The 16,869-nt window shown below is 41.3% G+C and overlaps 1 protein-coding gene across 1 annotated transcript in view; it reads left to right on the top strand.

Moving 5' to 3' along the window:
• Positions 1 to 16,869, top strand: part of ANTXR1 (ANTXR cell adhesion molecule 1) — a 222,201-nt gene that overhangs the window by 65,368 nt on the left and 139,964 nt on the right. Inside the window, exons 5-8 of the mRNA XM_066593054.1 lie at positions 4,154 to 4,187; positions 7,311 to 7,390; positions 9,509 to 9,577; positions 12,989 to 13,069. Of these exons, the coding sequence (XP_066449151.1) occupies positions 4,154 to 4,187; positions 7,311 to 7,390; positions 9,509 to 9,577; positions 12,989 to 13,069 (264 nt within the window). The remainder of the gene's footprint in view (positions 1 to 4,153; positions 4,188 to 7,310; positions 7,391 to 9,508; positions 9,578 to 12,988; positions 13,070 to 16,869) is intronic.

Raw genomic sequence — 16,869 nt, 5'->3', positions numbered from 1 at the left:
TCATAGTTTTGGGACCTCCAGAATTGCTTGCCTACCTTCATCTGACAGGTTATACCCCAAATATTTAACCGTTTGCTGACCGTATTGGAGTTTCTACATGTTTACTTTATGGCCTTGCTCATAAATAAACCTCAAGAGTACGACTGTGTCCCCCCACAATTCTCTCCACTGTCTGCTGCTGACTACCAACATGCAGTAGTCGCTGACTACCTCTAAGAGGCTGGAACTGGGCTAAGTGTACTGACATAGCCTGGGAGACAATTGTTGGAGATTCACAGCAGCCCTGAGGTACTCTGGTGAAGGTATACCTAATTTTATCATAATATCTCATTACAACACATTTACTGGACATATTCGGGACTATATAATCTGACATTTCACAGGCTTATTTGTCTCTAGGTCTGTTATAACTGGTTCAGAGAGGGATTCCCTGTGGGTCCGGCCATTAACCCCTCTTACCAGGATATGACTATTAACACATTTTACATTGGCCACATATTGGGATGTATTAATGCCCTGGTCGCTCCTGAGCCCACCAGGAAAGTAATCATCCGCCCATTCACCAGGAGATCTATCTCAGGCAGTGGAGATTGCCATGAGATCCTCCAAGTGTTGTACATCGACCCCTCCTAGTCATTTTTCCCCAAGGTGGCTGAGAACATTGTTTCTCAGGGCACTCTCAGGCAAAATCACTAGACTTCCATTATTCAAACACACATTGAGCTGCATCCCACCTCTGCTTCTTCCTCTGTCTCTACTTTCACATCCTCTCGCTGTCCAATGACCTCTCTTACTTTCTTGAACCATCATATCACATTCCTCTCCCTGTATAAAAAAAAAAACCTCACTTTCTGACCCTTTTCTTTGTAACACTTTTCTGCATGTTTTGCATATTGCAAAACATCCTGCAACGATCCCATCCTCAGGGTAACTATGTATCTCATTATATAACCTCCTATTTCCTTCTTTACTGCACTTACTAATGTGTTCCTTAATGGCTGATTATATGCAGCATTAGGATCATCTCTCATGCCCCCTGATTATACTATGGAAGGGGTCTACCATCTCCTCCCCTCTCATTCTAATTTCCTTCTACAGAACTCCAATCTGGCCATAGAATTATTCTATCTGCTCTCTCTATTTTCCATTCAATTGGAACTCCCCATTAACCCTTTGAATTGTTCATCAAACTGTCGGGCGTCTCTTTTTATATGGGCGTGACAGTTTGGGGCTTCTTTTAACCAGACTTCAGCAGCGGATAATCCGTATTTCTGCTGATCTTTTAGCTGATTTTGTCCGTATTTTATCACATAATTCTTTACAACTAGAACTTTTAATTTATTTATTTATTCCACTCATCTCAATCACTCACACATTCGCTTCATGCAATATAAGACAGCAATACAAATAGTACATTATGTTAGTAGGCGGCCGCCCTCTTCATATTCTTAGTTACTCTATAACACAATATCAAAGAGAAAGTAATAGAAAGATAAGAAGTAAAGTTCCTGGACACCCCTGTGTCCCATGACGTCATCTAACCACTTTTTACGTGTCGCACGGAGTTAATTCTTTCCTGTAGCCTTCTCACAATGGCTATGGTCTCACATAGACTACTGCTATTGCCCCTTTGGCAACCCATTCGTCTATACTTCTCATTTACCTTACACATTTCACATAGACTACTGCTATTGTCCCTTCGTCTATGATTGCCTCTCATTTACAATACACATTGTAAATTCTACTAACACTAAAGTATACAGAAGAAGAAGAAGAGAGAAGAGAAGTTTAACCATTGTTATACTTACTACACGATATCTGGGAGGCTTCCAAATTCTCCGGCTAGTTCGGAAAAACGTCACTGTTTCAGACAGGATGCCCGACTGGCCTCTAATTACGTCTAAGCAAGACGGAGGTCTTTTAATGATCGGAGAGTACTTCAGACCCACCTTTTCACAGCCAGGCTGTCCTCTCCCTCTGCAGTGAGTGATTCCGGCTCGAAGGACCAAAAATGTAAGGAGAATTTATGTGTTTATCAAAGAGAAGACGGTCCCAGATCCCGTGCAGAAGTCTGGGCCCAGGAGAAACACATCACACTAGCCTGAGCTATATCAGATGATTTCTGCTTTAATTTTAAGGTGGTCAAAGATTATATATTATAAATGACATCACAGCAAAAGTTTATACCTCCAAGGTGAATAAGGATATATGATAGGCTTAAAATAAAAGTGATTAACATAAGTTACACCTCCTTAAGTGTATCTATTACATACAATAAGACCGTCATAAATTCAGGGAGAAGGAAGGCCTGGGAAGGTGCCATATAGTCTAGTCACTTCTCCCTGTGTATGTTATACTATAAACATACATGAGTGATTTAATAGACTGTCTAATCTTCTAATCTTTCTTCCTCAGAAGACATGCAGGCCTATAGAAGAGTTTCGTTTAACCCCTTCACTGCTATATATTCCTAGTCTACAATGCAATATAGAATAATTAACTGATACATTGATCTACAATTTTCTTAACAGGCAGCTGTAGGACATAAGAGAAGCATTAATTATGATAGTTAATCTGTTTTCCCTTAGTCCTAACAGCAGCACAAACTTTCCTCCCTAATTATATACTATTACTTTATAATAAACACAGTGTGGGATGAGCTAGACATCCGTCTTATAGGGTCAGGAGGATGTAGTTAATTTGATTCATTAAAAGTTCCACCTGTCTTGTTAGTACACGGGGATGGGGGGGGGGGGGCAGAATTAACCCCATAGTTGTGCTGCTGTTAGGACTAAGAGAAAACACATAAACCGTTTGATGAGCAGGGGTTATTGATGCTCCTGTGTCCAGCTTACATTATGCAGTTCTAGGATCCTCAATTTCAAAAAATCATAACTTTTTGATTTTTCAGGTGACATCTCTACGTGAGGATTTTACTTTTGCAGGAATAATATGTCAGTAGACATATTGTATAAAACATATTGTAACATATTGTATAAAATATTGGAAGATTTTTTTAAAAATTCTAATCAGGGTGAAGTGGGAAAAAAACACAATTAAACCATTTTGAGGGTGGATGGGTATATTTAAGGCACTCATGGTGCAGTAAAAGTAACATCTTTATTCTGTGGGTCAGTATGAGTACAACGATACCAAATTGATATATTGTTTTTATATAGAAATACTGTATTTTTCTGAATATAAGACGCAGTTGCATATATATATACATTCACTATGTAAACCACATCCATGGAGCTCCTAACATATCCATATCCTTAGCAGGGCTTTAGGCCTAGTGCACACAGCCATGACAGGCTCCGCAAGTGGGATTCCGCAGCGGAGCCCGTCATGGTGCCCCCCCCCCCAGAGATCCCATACTTACCTCCAGATCCGCCGCCTGATGTCCCGCATGATGTTCCAGAGCGCATGCACAGTAGAACGCATGACGCGCCGGCAGTGTCTTGTGACGTGCCGGCCGCGTCATGTGACATGCCCACAGCATCACATGACGCGGCTGGCAGTAGGCGAGGAAGCGTTTTCACGCTTTCTTCCGCTGTGCTACAGCGGAAGATAGCGTGTCGGACGGCTTCCATTGACTGCAATGGAAGCCGTCCGCACGTACGCCCATGGCAAAATAGAACATGCCGCGGTTGAGTACGTGTGATTTCATGGTGCGGAATTCCGCGGTGGAAATCCGCACTGTGAGCATTGCACTATTAGGTTCAATAGAACCTAATAGCTGCGGGGCAATGCAGCGGATTTCCGTCGCGTAATACGCGGTGGAAATCTGCCCGTGGGAATTAGCCCTTAGAGTTGGTTGCCCTGTTGAGGAGTACTAAATGTGGCGTATCTATTAAAACTTTTCAATACTGTATACTTACCTTCATTACCCTTCCTTGATTTTCCATTTTGTGCCCCCCACCTCATCCACATATGTGCACAATGATCTTTTGGCCATAGGCAAGCCCCATCGCATATCCCAGGCAGCTGCAGTGGCATCACTATGGTTTACACGCCACTGTCTCTGATGAGGACTAGCATGTAAATGTGATGGGGCCTCAACAACAACACTATGAGAATAATAATAACTTTAGTTCTGTTTGTCATTTAAGTTGCTCAAGTTTGTAATGTTTTTTTTTTCTAATTTATCCAGGCGAGTGAACAGATTTATCACGAGAACCACAGAGGTATGCGACTGATTCATTTTTTTACGTGTTTTAATATATCTTATTGTTGGCAATAGCCATAGGGCTTATTCAGACGTCCGTATATCAGCCGGGTTGTCACGACCGCCGATATACACTGTCCCTCTCTGCAGTGGAAAGAGGTGGGACGGGAGTAGTGCACTGAGCTCCCGCCCGCTCTCCGCCCCTGACCACTATTTGCAATGGGAGAGGGCGGGTGGAATTTAGCTCCGCCCCATCAAAGTTTACCGGATTGGTGGAAGGCGGGTATCTGCAAGGGTGTCAAAAGCCCACAGGGCGAGGCTCCTCCTTTTTTCAGCATCGCAGCTGGGCTGATTCCCACCACCCGTTCTCGACTGACTCATAATCGTGTACCAGACAGCTATTACAGAGGATCTACATTAGTAATATTGCGTTAAAAGTCCAGTACCCGTATATTGGGTTTTCTCAAAACCATTAGCCGGTAACCAGGGTTTCAATCCAAGTCCTCTTTTTTCTGTGTAGTGGCTTTCTCAAAAGCCCTTGCATGGTCACCAGTCACCAAGAGATAAATAAAAAGTAAATAAGAAATCTGTGTTTAAGAAAAACTCAATTTTCCGCCCATTTCCTTTTTTAAGAAAAATAAATAAGAGAAAAATGCATTTGGCATCATCACATCCATAATAACCCATACAATAAATTGAACACATTCTTTATTCCACATGGCGAAGGCAAGAGAAAAAAACAAAAACAAAGCCAAAATGCTTTTTTAATCACTTCGCCTCCCAAAAATGCAATAAAAGCAATCAAAATATTCATATGTATCCCAAAATGGCACCAATAAAAACTACGGCTCATCACAAAAAAGAAGCCCTCACACAGCTCCGTCTATGGAAAAAATGAAAAAAAAAGAGTTATAGGTCTTTGAATGCAGCAATGCTAAAAACAATTTATTTTTCCAAAAAAAGGATTTTTATTGTGCAAAAGTGGAAGAGCCTAAAAAAATAATTTTGGTATTGTCGTAATTGTCCCGACCTGCAGAAAAAAAGTTATCATTCATACCACATAGTGAATGCTGTAAAAAAAAATTGAACAATTTGTGTTTTTCACCCTTCCCCTCAAAAAAAACTTACTAAAAGTCATACAGTATATATGTATCCCAAAATGGTACCGATAAAAGGATTCTGTCACCAGATGCATGAAGTTTCACACAGAGCTGAGTTCCGAGTCATAGAGGCGGGCTGTGCTGGCTCCTCTTTACCCGCAGAATGCAGAGTGCCAGCTCTTTCTGTGACAGGCGAGACCAAGCACAGACCAACAAGGGGGAGGAAGCAGCAGGGAATGAGATGGTAGGCATGATGGCTCCTGAGCAGTATGCTACATGCAGTGGTAAATTTGGCAGGTGTTGTTGCAGGGTCGGGCAGGATAAGATGGTGAGTTAGGTAGGGGAAGATGTTGCTTTGTCATGACGCCAGTCCGTGTATGGGTAAGTACTAGAGATGAGTGAACCTACTCGGCCACGCCCCTTTTTCGCCCGCGATTTTCGAGTACTTCCGTATTCGGGCGAAAAGATTTGGGGGTGCCGTGGGTGAGTGGGGGGTTGCAGCAGGGAGTGGGGGGAGAGGGAGAGAGAGAGGGCTCCCCCTGTTCCCCGCTGCTACCCCCGCTCCGCCACGCCCCCCCCCCCCCCCCGCCCTCCGGCGCCCCCCGAATCTTTTCACCCGAGAAAATCGCGGTGCTCGATTGAGTAATTACTCGAAACGAGTAGGTTCGCTCATCTCTAGTAAGGACCCATTCCAAGCAATATCATAAAATACAAAAAGTGGAGAACTAAACAAAAATGGGATTAGAACCTCTGTCTTGCCTGAAATACTTAGTGTGGTACTTCAGTGCAGATGTTACAGATGGAATAGATGGGCAGGGTCTCCAGGGGTCGGGTTGTACAGTAAACTAGAAAGCAACTTTATTTTCCAACACGCAAAGGAGAGTTCACATTTACTTGCTCTTGACAGTTGGCATTAAACAGTTACATTTGCAGGCATTGACTACTTCTGCATTCTGCTCAGGGGACTCTGTGCTTTTCCTTTCAGCTTCACTCCCTGGCTGTGCCTATATAACAATTCTTGTTCTTTAGTACTCACACTTTAGATGTTTTCCTTCCCACCACACTGGCTTTTTACTTGTTCCTCTCTGGTCTCTCTTAGGACTTCTCTCTAACTTGACTCTCTAACTAAGAAGACTGACTTAGCTCCACCCACTCTCTCCTTTCATACTTACACCCCAACACAGCCTATCAAGGGACTCTACCAATCACAGGTCCTCTGAACCAGACTAACTACTTCATGGGCTGTTGCTAGGTGACTAGAACTCACTAAGGGCTGGAATACCTTGTCAGTACAACCTTACACAGTGCAAAGAAGAAAACATCAGAACAGCATAACAACACAACACTTTACTTACAGAATACACAATAATAAATGATACTTAACCCTTACATAACCACAGACGTAATGGAGTACCCAACTGCCAGTCTACATGAAAGGGGTGGGGAGAAACCGACACAGCCCGCCTCCATGACTTTATGAACCTGGTGAGAGAATACCTTTAAAGAGGACCTGACACCAGCTATGAGCACCAAACTAAGTTGTGGTGCTCATAAAGCAGGTCTTAAGGAGTCCAGGGATGTATTTTTTTAATACTTTCCGTCTCCTAGTTCCCATGCTGTCCCCCCCCCCCCCCCCCAAAAAAAAGAAAAAGTCGGTACGTGGACCGTGCAGTGGATTCAATACAACTATTCTGTGGATTCAATACAACTATTGGCCATTTTTATCGACCCTTTATGTGATTGGTGAAAAATTTATCATCCCTATAAAAATGTCATGTATAGTATTAGCTTTAAAGCAATCATACTATGAAGAAATTCCCCAGTCTTAATCAATATAGGACTTTGCCTGAAATAGTGAAACTAAGGAAATACAATATTAGCAGCATTTTGGTTCTTATTGGTCAGTCATGTTGTAGGATTCTGTTACCATAAAAAACATACTGCAGACCAAAAATGTTTCCGTGGTCACTTGTTCCTATTCACAAGGTTTCATACACATGATTGCAGGCATAAAACCATATTTCATGCTTTCATCTGTGCAGGTTACAGGACGGCAAGTGTTATCATTGCACTGACTGATGGGGAACTGCATGAGGACAACTTTTTTTATGCAGAACGAGAGGTACAGATCAGTCTGTAAATGACTAAAACTTGTTGTCATCGATTGTGAATATAATGTCATGAATGTGAAACACATTATAGAAGATTTAGTAAGTCAAGTGCGTCAACATTCATAAGACCATTGTGCCATGGTATGTATGACGTGTGCACGACTTCAAGTAAATTGATGCCAAGCAGTGGTCCCTTGCTGATCAACTATTGATGACCTATTCTGGGTTAGGAATAGTTTATTCCTGGAAAACACCTTTACCTTAAACAGAAAAAACCCCTTAGTGGAGTTGAGCTAACCGAAGCAGTATTACTCTGTTTCAAGTTGTACTTTGCTAAAAGTTTGGTTCGGCATGAACCTAAACTGAGCTATTAGCAAAGTTCTTCTCAAAACAGGGTTCTACTGGTTCAGTTCGCTCAACACTAGTCATGAGCACTTGTGTATAACACTCCTAGAATGTTATACAGAGCTTTTATGGCTCTTAAATAGTGTTATACAGCAGATTTGGGGGGGTTGGTGAACTTCTGGCTTGGTTCAAACTTTCGCAAAAGTTTGGTGAACCAGCCGAACTGATCAAATGCTCACTCATCACTACCCTTTAGTATGAATGCCCAATGCAAGCATTAAGCATTTATATGTAAGTTCTTATCTCTCTGTGCGTGGTTTGCGTATTTCATGGACAGTACATGGATCCATAATAGACAATGATACTATTCTCAAAAAAATTGCAGCATGTCCTACTCTCGTCCGTTTTCACAGACAAGATTAGCACACCTAATATTGGGCACCTGTGAACATTGGATAGCATACTGATTGCAACCATGTGCCCTCCAATGTTTTTTTTTGCCGATTTTCATGGGTGAAGCATGGGCACACTTGTGTGAATTTAGCTTAATTCAGAGTATATTGTTAGAGACTTAGGCCTCATGTCCACGGGAGCCCACAGCGGAATCCAAGCTGCCCGCGGCTTAGGACCCTGCTTACCTGTCTGTGTCTTCTTTTTTCTATACTGTGGATGTGTGCAAGTGTGCCAGCTGGCGTGCAGGCGCACATGCGCAGTACTTTTTTTTTTTTTCAAACTCCTGCTCACCTGCAGAATCCGTGGCCCATCTGCAGTGTCAGCTGACTTGAACGGAAGCCATTAATGCGGGAACTGCACTAAGATTTAGCATGCTGTGATTTGATTTCCACACCCAAAGATCCACAAATCAAATCTGTATGCTTTAATTCAGGTGCAAACACCCATGTTTCCCTATGGGCGGCTAGAACTGCAGATCATCTGCACGGATGCCCCGTGCACATTACGCAATTCCAATCTGCCCGTGGACATTGGGCCTTATAACGATGCTTCTCTGGGAAGTTTATGCAAACGGAAGGATGGAATGATGGCTCTACAGCACCACTTATAAGGGATCTTTCACATGGGATAGAATATTTTGCAACTGCATTTTGGTGGCATTGTGGCGGTAGTGATGCAGAATTCAAAATAGCAGACTTTTGCTGGCAATTCCGCATCAAAATCTGGTTAACAGTGTGGATTTTCATGCGGAATTCCGGGCAGAATATTCTGTAATGCTGTTGCGGGATATTCTGTCCCGTGTGAAAAATCCATTAGAAGACAGCATTTCAGAAAGTTACTGTCAGACCTTTTAACAGACTTTTGTAAGAATGACTGGGATTCTAAACCAAAAACATAATCTTCTCCGGGAGGACATGGTTATGTTTTCCTTCTGGAGAAGACTCTAGCCTTGGCTTATATTACCAATCATGTTACATGGCCTATTAAACAGTTAGACATTGACATGTAGTAATGCTGCCTTTTAATAGGTGACGCTGTAGAGACATTGTACCATCCTGCCATTTACAATAATGTATTGAATGTGTGTCATGAGAAATTCGAGTCCTTAACGAAATTCGCAGACACAGCTGTACAACTCCAAGAAACATGAATCCATAATGGGATCCATCAGCATCAGCTTACATGACTTGATGGTTTCCATCTAAGAGAAGCTTGTTCACTGTACAGAGTAAAAGAAAGTATAAAATAAGTTTAAAAAGTGACTCATAAATGAATCTTCACTCTAATCCTTTGGTTTTTAACATGTAACGCTATTTATTTTAATCTTTCAGGCAAACAGATCGCGTGATTTGGGTGCCCAGGTGTATTGTGTGGGGGTGAAAGACTTCAATGAGACTCAGGTATTCTGTCTATTTAATCTTCTGTGAAGAAGTAAGAGAAAATAATATGCTTTGTCTTTTGGGTTCAGTTTATGCCTTGCAGTTATTTTCTTCCCGACGCCATCTACGCCTGGCTGCAGCCCAAGAAGATGACACAATGTATCACAGAAATACACAAAATAACAGAAGTGCATATTGAGATATACAGTATTATATTACATTAAACAGATGATGTATTGCAGACAGGTATTTAATGGCTTCTTTACATTCATGGCTTAAAAAAGTCAACAAAGTTGTAGAAAAACAGACATGGGCAGACATCCACATATTATACATTGATCTTGAGCTTCTCAGTAATATCAATAAACATTAGGCTTTGTTACATTGTGATCAAATTGTATGAGCCATTAGCCACTTCATGGTAATCTCTTTTTAGAGGGTCCCTACACCACAGGGTGCAGTACTGCATGGCGACTCCTGCCACCACAGCACAGCACCCACAGGAGTAGCGACCAAGTTCTCCAACAACACCACTGCTGCCAGGCTCAGCCCCATGGCACTGGGTCACACCAACGCACGGACATAATAACACAGGCCACCATGCAGCACCATACCATATGAACCGGCCTGTAGAGCCTACCTGTCCATATGTTTCCAGAAATAGTTTGCGAACCAAGTAGGCAGTTGCCCTTTTTGCAGTCTCCTGCTAATTAAAAACACATGTGCCAAATGTGTTCCTCTGGTAGCCCTAGCAAAGAAAACTAAAGCAGACAGACTATGTAAATTTAACAAAGCTGTAGAAAAACAGATCCACATCCTATACATTGATCTAGTGCTTCTCAACAATATCTATGAACGTGAGATTCTAAGGCTGCTTTAACATCTGCGCTCGGGGGGGTTCCATTTTCCTGCTCTGTTCAATCCTCTGGTTGAACAGATCCATCTTATAACTGAACTGAACACCACCAAACGCACCCCATTGACTATATTGTGGTCCGTTTCGGTTTCCATCTAGCTGCCAAGCTATTTATCAGCAGAAATACCACTATTACCGGTATTTTGTGCCGGATATGTGACAGAACCTCCGAGCAGAGGCTCCAGAGCACATGTGAACCTGGCCTTAGTTACGTTGTTAAAAAGGTAAAATCCCAGTGATGCCATCATAATGTGCCAACTACACGACTGATATGACAAGATCCGCAGAGCCAACAGTCATGCAATTCAAATTATTGTATACAACTTACTGAGTAGGATATGTCAACTCTTTTATGGTTTGCATACGTTTTTTAAAACTGTTTCTCAATAAAGCATGAAGTTTTAATTTTACCTTCAGAGCTGTTACCTCTTACTTACAAAGTACAGATGTAGCAAAATTTAACTTGACTTTAAACATATCAAGATAACTTTGTGTTACAGTTTATTTGCCATTTTGATTGCGTTTACAATGGCATTTGTTGTGCTAAGGTAACAATAGACTTTCAATGGACCCAGTCTCTAGTGGAGTGAAACAGGTTGTGTAATGGTTCCTACTTTATTTGCTGTTTATTTTGCTTCTGTGCTGAACAAACCCCGAAAAAATGTCATGAACAAATGATGATAAGCGTGAGATACGATAGGAGTCTTTGACTTGTCTCACTTTAAAACTAAACGCAAGGTGGAACAACGGTCTATAATTGAAGTACTGTAGTACTGTATGCCGATGACGTTTGCCTTATGGCTGACAGCATGGAAAACCTGCAGTTATAGTTGAGCTATTTAGATGACTCATGTCGCCAATTTGGCCTTGTGATAAATGCATCAAAAACCAAGGTCCTGAAACAACCCTCAATATCTACATCTATGGGAGATAATGCTCTTCTCCTAGGCGACACAGTGATAGAAGAAGTATCGACATTCTGATATCTTGGAAGCTCGATATGAAGCGACAATCGTCTCGAGTTGTAAATCTCTTCATGTATTGACAAGGCTGCTGCTGCCTTTGGCAAACTCAATCAAAGTGTTTGGAAATTGCACAACTTCAAATTACAAACTAAGCTCCTGGTTTATAAGGCAATTATATTACCTTTACTGCTCTATGTGTCTCAAACGGGGTGCCTTTATAAAGGTGATATTCGGCATTTATTACGTGGAACCAAGTTGGTTGACATGGAATGCATGCTTATGCAGGGACAACTTAGATGGTGTGGACATGTGGTGCAGATGGACTCTTCAAGACTGCCCAAAGCTTTGTTCTATTCAGAACTTTCCCGAAAGGGAGGCCAATACCTTAGATATAAGGATGTCTTGTAGCGGCACCTTAAGTCCTGTGGCTTTTCACATGACACTTGGAAGGAACTTACTCAGTGAAGACCAGAATGGTGAAAGGCTGTCAAAATAAGCACTAATGCCTTTGAACAATCCCGCCTTGAAGAACTTGACGCCAAACGCCAAATTCGGAAAACTAACTCAAAGTCCTCCTATAATTACACCTACAATTCTAGTGGACTACTATACTGTGCCACCTGTGACTGGACCTTTTAGACCAAGTTTGCTTTTGCATCACACATTTGAATGCATGCCAGAAGCTAGGGTGTCGCAGTCAACGGACACATTGCGGAGGACATCATCATCATTATCATCATTTGCCATTTCAATTGCTTTGACAATGGCATTTGTTGTGCTAAGATAACAATAGATTTTCAATGGACTCAGATAGATAAATTGTTAAAAAAAAGTTACTACAGTCAAGTTAAATTTTCCTAGATTTGCAATGACCTTACCGGACTATGAAACACTTTCTAACCCTGCAGAGCCACTATTTTCTCAGAGATAACCATATATTCTCTAGTTTAAAGATCCTGTCAAATAGCTCTGTATATCTCAACTTCCTTGACCTTTTTAGTGTGCAGTTAAGGTTTGTGAAACTTGTTGAACTGGGTTGTGCAGAATCCTGACATTTTCTGTATTTTAATGGTGAAAAATATTATAGTTTATTATTACAGCTTAATGGTTAAGGCTAAGACTTAGGCTTCATTCACATTGCATCCTCCTAGATGCCATCTCTAATCTTCATCTAGGGGTTCTGCTTTCAGCATTTCAGATGCTACCCTGGATGCAGCCATAGGATGCCAGTAATGAAAGGAGACCAAAGCTGCCAGCCTTGGTCTTTGTTTCAGCAGACCATGCTGGACTATGCTATTCTGTCTGGCTAAAGTGATGAAAATGAACAGAAACTTGCTGAAATGTAGACCAAAGCATGGCAGCCTATGGTTCCATCTACGGTTCTGTCAAAATGCTGTCTTCAGCATTTTGACAGATCATAGGTAGATCATAGGTAGGGTCTGAGACACAATGTGAATGAAGCCCTTGATACTGTACAATCATAATACAGTACTTGAATGTGATTCTTTTTCTCTTACATCATTTCTTTATCTTTTCCTCCTGTGTACATAGTTGGCTCGAATAGCTGACAGCAAGGACCATGTCTTCCCTGTAAATGGAGGTTTTGAGGCTCTTCATGATATCATAGGCTCAGTGAGTAACACCAACTTGATATAATTTGTACATTAGAAGACCATTAGAATAGCTTTATCCTCACATAAGAACAGACCGAGCTGGCCAAGGTCAATGTTATCTCCTTAGTCAATTTTTGCATAATTATAACTGTAACAAGGTTCCAGAAAAATGTAGTAGATATAGTGCTATCACATGTAATAGGGCAGCAAAAATGTCATGTCTTAAATGTTGAAACCACTTCGCAACCATTTTTATACTACTCTAGTACCTCTAAAATAGAAAATGAAGGAACTTCTGTATATAGTTTTCATTTAAATATATTTTACCATGTAGTGTTTGCAGTTCTTACGTCTCCATAAATGTAAAGTATAAAATCATGTTAAGTTAAAGAGTGCACTAACTTTCAAACGTCAAACTTTATTCCTTGATTTATTTTTAGACTCCCTGATATTCAGTTGGCAAATGCCCCTAGTTTCAGACTTCTCACATGTGGACGTGTCCCTCCCAGTAACACTTGAGTATTATAGCTGGATGTGATGTCTATGTATCCAGGAGTCTGAAGGGTTCACTAGCTCAGCTTCAATCCTGCAATGACTTTTTCCTACTACAGCCAATGAGAGTCTCTTCTCCCTTATGTTTACCGACATTGACGCTGATGAGTGTGTGATTCAGCAGAGTTTGCCATGGATGCTCTACTTTCTCTCGAAACTTCCACACCGCTTATGTGATTCACCCTCTACTTCCTGTAAACTGCCTTTTGTGTGTTCACCTCCCTATGTACAGCCTGTGTAATCTGCTCACTCTGATAAAGTGGATGTATTCTCCAGTCTTCATATACACATTGCTCATCTTTCTTCTGCCCTATCTAAAGGAGTCCACAGACATTAGATAGAAGAAGTAGGTTGATGATTGAACACCCATTGAATGGTCATCTGCTGAACAATCTTTTTGCAGATACAGCCGTACACATTTTGTCCATATTAGCCACTACAGTCGCTTGAAAGGGCTATTCATGTTCAATTACACAGGGGCCAATCAATATTCCTTCAATGAAAGATACTGTACCTTGTGGGCAAAAGATCTTTCATGAAAGTTAAAGATCTTTTATCCTACTCTCTGACAAAAAAAGTTTAAATGTGGCCAACTTATGTCCAGATGATGACAATCAACCAAAACAATTACTCCTTCTTAAATTTCATCCAAAAAGCAACCGTTTTTGTTGAAATCAACCATTTTCAGCAACTTCAGTTCTATCTGATTCGGCAGGACAGCTGGCTAGGTGAAGGAGTTATACAGATTCTACAGCAGCAAAATGGTAGAAAATTATTAAATGAAGACTACAGTATTTAGAAAGTTGCTTAATTTTGCACTTTGGAAGCAAATGAGTAATACATAAATTTTCAGTGCAAAGGTACTGTGTCATAGATAAGTGCCAGAAGTTTACATTTAAGGACCATGTTAGCTCAGACCATCAGTGATTTTCAAAAAAAAAAGGGGCATCGTAGTGCTATATAGTGCCTGAAAACATTTGGCCCTTCTTTAAGATCTCAAAGCAATTTTCTAATTCTTTGAGATCAAAGTTTACAGAATCCTCAAATGTGATCTCTTGACGAATATGTTAGAAGATTGCAGATAGACATTATGCAGTTTATATACATATATACCAACTATCATGTTCAAGACTCTTCTACGTTTGGTTACACTTAGTGATGAGCGAGCATACTCGCTAAGGGCAATTGCTCGAGAGAGCATGGAACGGAGGAGAGATCTCTCTCTGCCTCTCCCCTCCAACCCCCCCCCCCCCCCCCCGCTCCTCCCTGCTGACTGCCGCAACTCACCGCTCCCCCGCGCCGGCACTCGAACCTTTTCTCTCGAGCGGGAAGGTACTCGCTAAGGGCAACGCTCGCTCGAGCAATTGCCCTTAGCATGTTTGCTCGCTCATCTCTAGTTACATTCAATACTCCATTTCCATAGTTCGACTAAATGTGAAAAGTTATTTTACAAGATAACTCCACCTATAACACAAAGGCACGGTGATACCTAACCATAAACTATCTAGTTTAGATTTTGGCAGTATATTTGGCTTAATTATCAGGTTTGCTTACATTCACCTTAAATAACTAATACAAAATGATACATAATTGCTTCTAAAATAATGTCATCCAAGCAGGTTACAGCAGAGCACAAACTCATCATAGCCTAGGATTGTGATCTCTATCTGTAGAGCCCCGAAGGCAAGTATGGAAGTTCCATGCAGATTCAGGCATGTAGGCTCAATGAGAAAAACAAATGTCAGCAGATACCATCTCGGTAGCGTAAAAAGTGGGTTAGTGTGCTACGTAAATGCTGATAAATATCTAAAAAAACAATAATTATAGGTTCTCTAGCAGAATAATAAAGTCAGGGTCTCGCTGAGGTAGCAGACTAAGTCATGGCTGATGTCCAAGGTTCTGCAGCAAATGTCAGTGAAAATCTGCAACTTGGGATAATTATTTTTCCAGAAGCTACGAGTGGTATTGTATAACTGCTTCATTATTGCATACGGCACCCAATAAAAGGAAAGGGGTGTTTTTCTTTTCACAAACTGTAGACTACATGTCACATTAAAGTCAAATTCCCCAATATTATGGGTCTACAATCCTCGATTCAACAATCTTTGATCAGGAATTCAGAATTTATGGAAAGACAGAGAATGAACACCAGTTATTGGAGGTGATAGTTCGATAGTTCGACTCCTTCAATCTATATACAGTGTATGTATATATATATATATATATATATATATATATAACTTTGGGGATGACCATCTTTCCTCCACCAGATCGGTGGAGCAGGTCCAGCCCAGGTCAATCAACAGAAGACAATCTTATACTGTTATGACTGTTTGGCTGCTAAATAACATTGAGTTGTTGCACCTAACTAGCCAACAGGCTTAATGTCTTAGTCTATCACCTCATACCCATCCAGGGTGCCGGTCTAAAGGCCTTCCACCCTCGTCAGACTCCTGGTTCTCCCAGGTAGCAGCAGGAGTTGCACACTAGACCAATGCTATGCTTGGTCTCCAATGGACCAGAACGGCCCACCTCAGGGACCTTGAAACCAGCAACAAAGGGGAATTGTTGTTCTGCAGTCACACCCACACAGGCTTATTAATAAGAAACAGAAACCCCTTCCGTGCTGGAGATTTCCTCATACCAGCTGACCAATAGCCCTCTACCTACCAATTTAGATACTGCACTCCTACAAAATATACATATCCATTGACATTAGGTGATGAGGATAATTCACCTTCTGCTCCTCCCTCCATGTGTTTGCACAGGAACCTTTGTATTATTCATGTTGCACCATGCTGCCATAGAATAATACAAAGGCTGTGTCTGCACCAAAGGTGATTTTACATGGGCAGACAATCTGTCTAGGGTAATGAGCATCAACTGACAATGATCATATTGGTTATGCAACAAAAACAAACTCAGCCCTTCCAACAAAATAATTAAATATGAAGGTGCATGTAAGCCATGCCTGCAACAAATGCAGTAGCAAAAACGCATGCTACAGCACTCATACATATTTAATATCTGAATTAAATTGCACAACTGTTGTGTATACTAACCACATTAAAACAAGCAAGATTCTTAGCGTGCATTTTGATCAAAACATGTGGTCCCATCTGCCATGTCCAGGCGAATCTTATCGGAGGAGTTCCTAACTGTATAGACACTTCTCTTTGAGCAATTACTCTCACTGAAGCACCTGTGACAGATGGGTGAATGGATTATACAACAAAAGCTTAGTCAGCCAGTCCTACACAAATGTAC

This window comes from Eleutherodactylus coqui, chromosome 2 (assembly GCF_035609145.1).
Source record: "Eleutherodactylus coqui strain aEleCoq1 chromosome 2, aEleCoq1.hap1, whole genome shotgun sequence".
NCBI lineage: Eukaryota > Metazoa > Chordata > Amphibia > Anura > Eleutherodactylidae > Eleutherodactylus > Eleutherodactylus coqui.
This window is presented reverse-complemented; position numbering and strand designations above follow the sequence as displayed.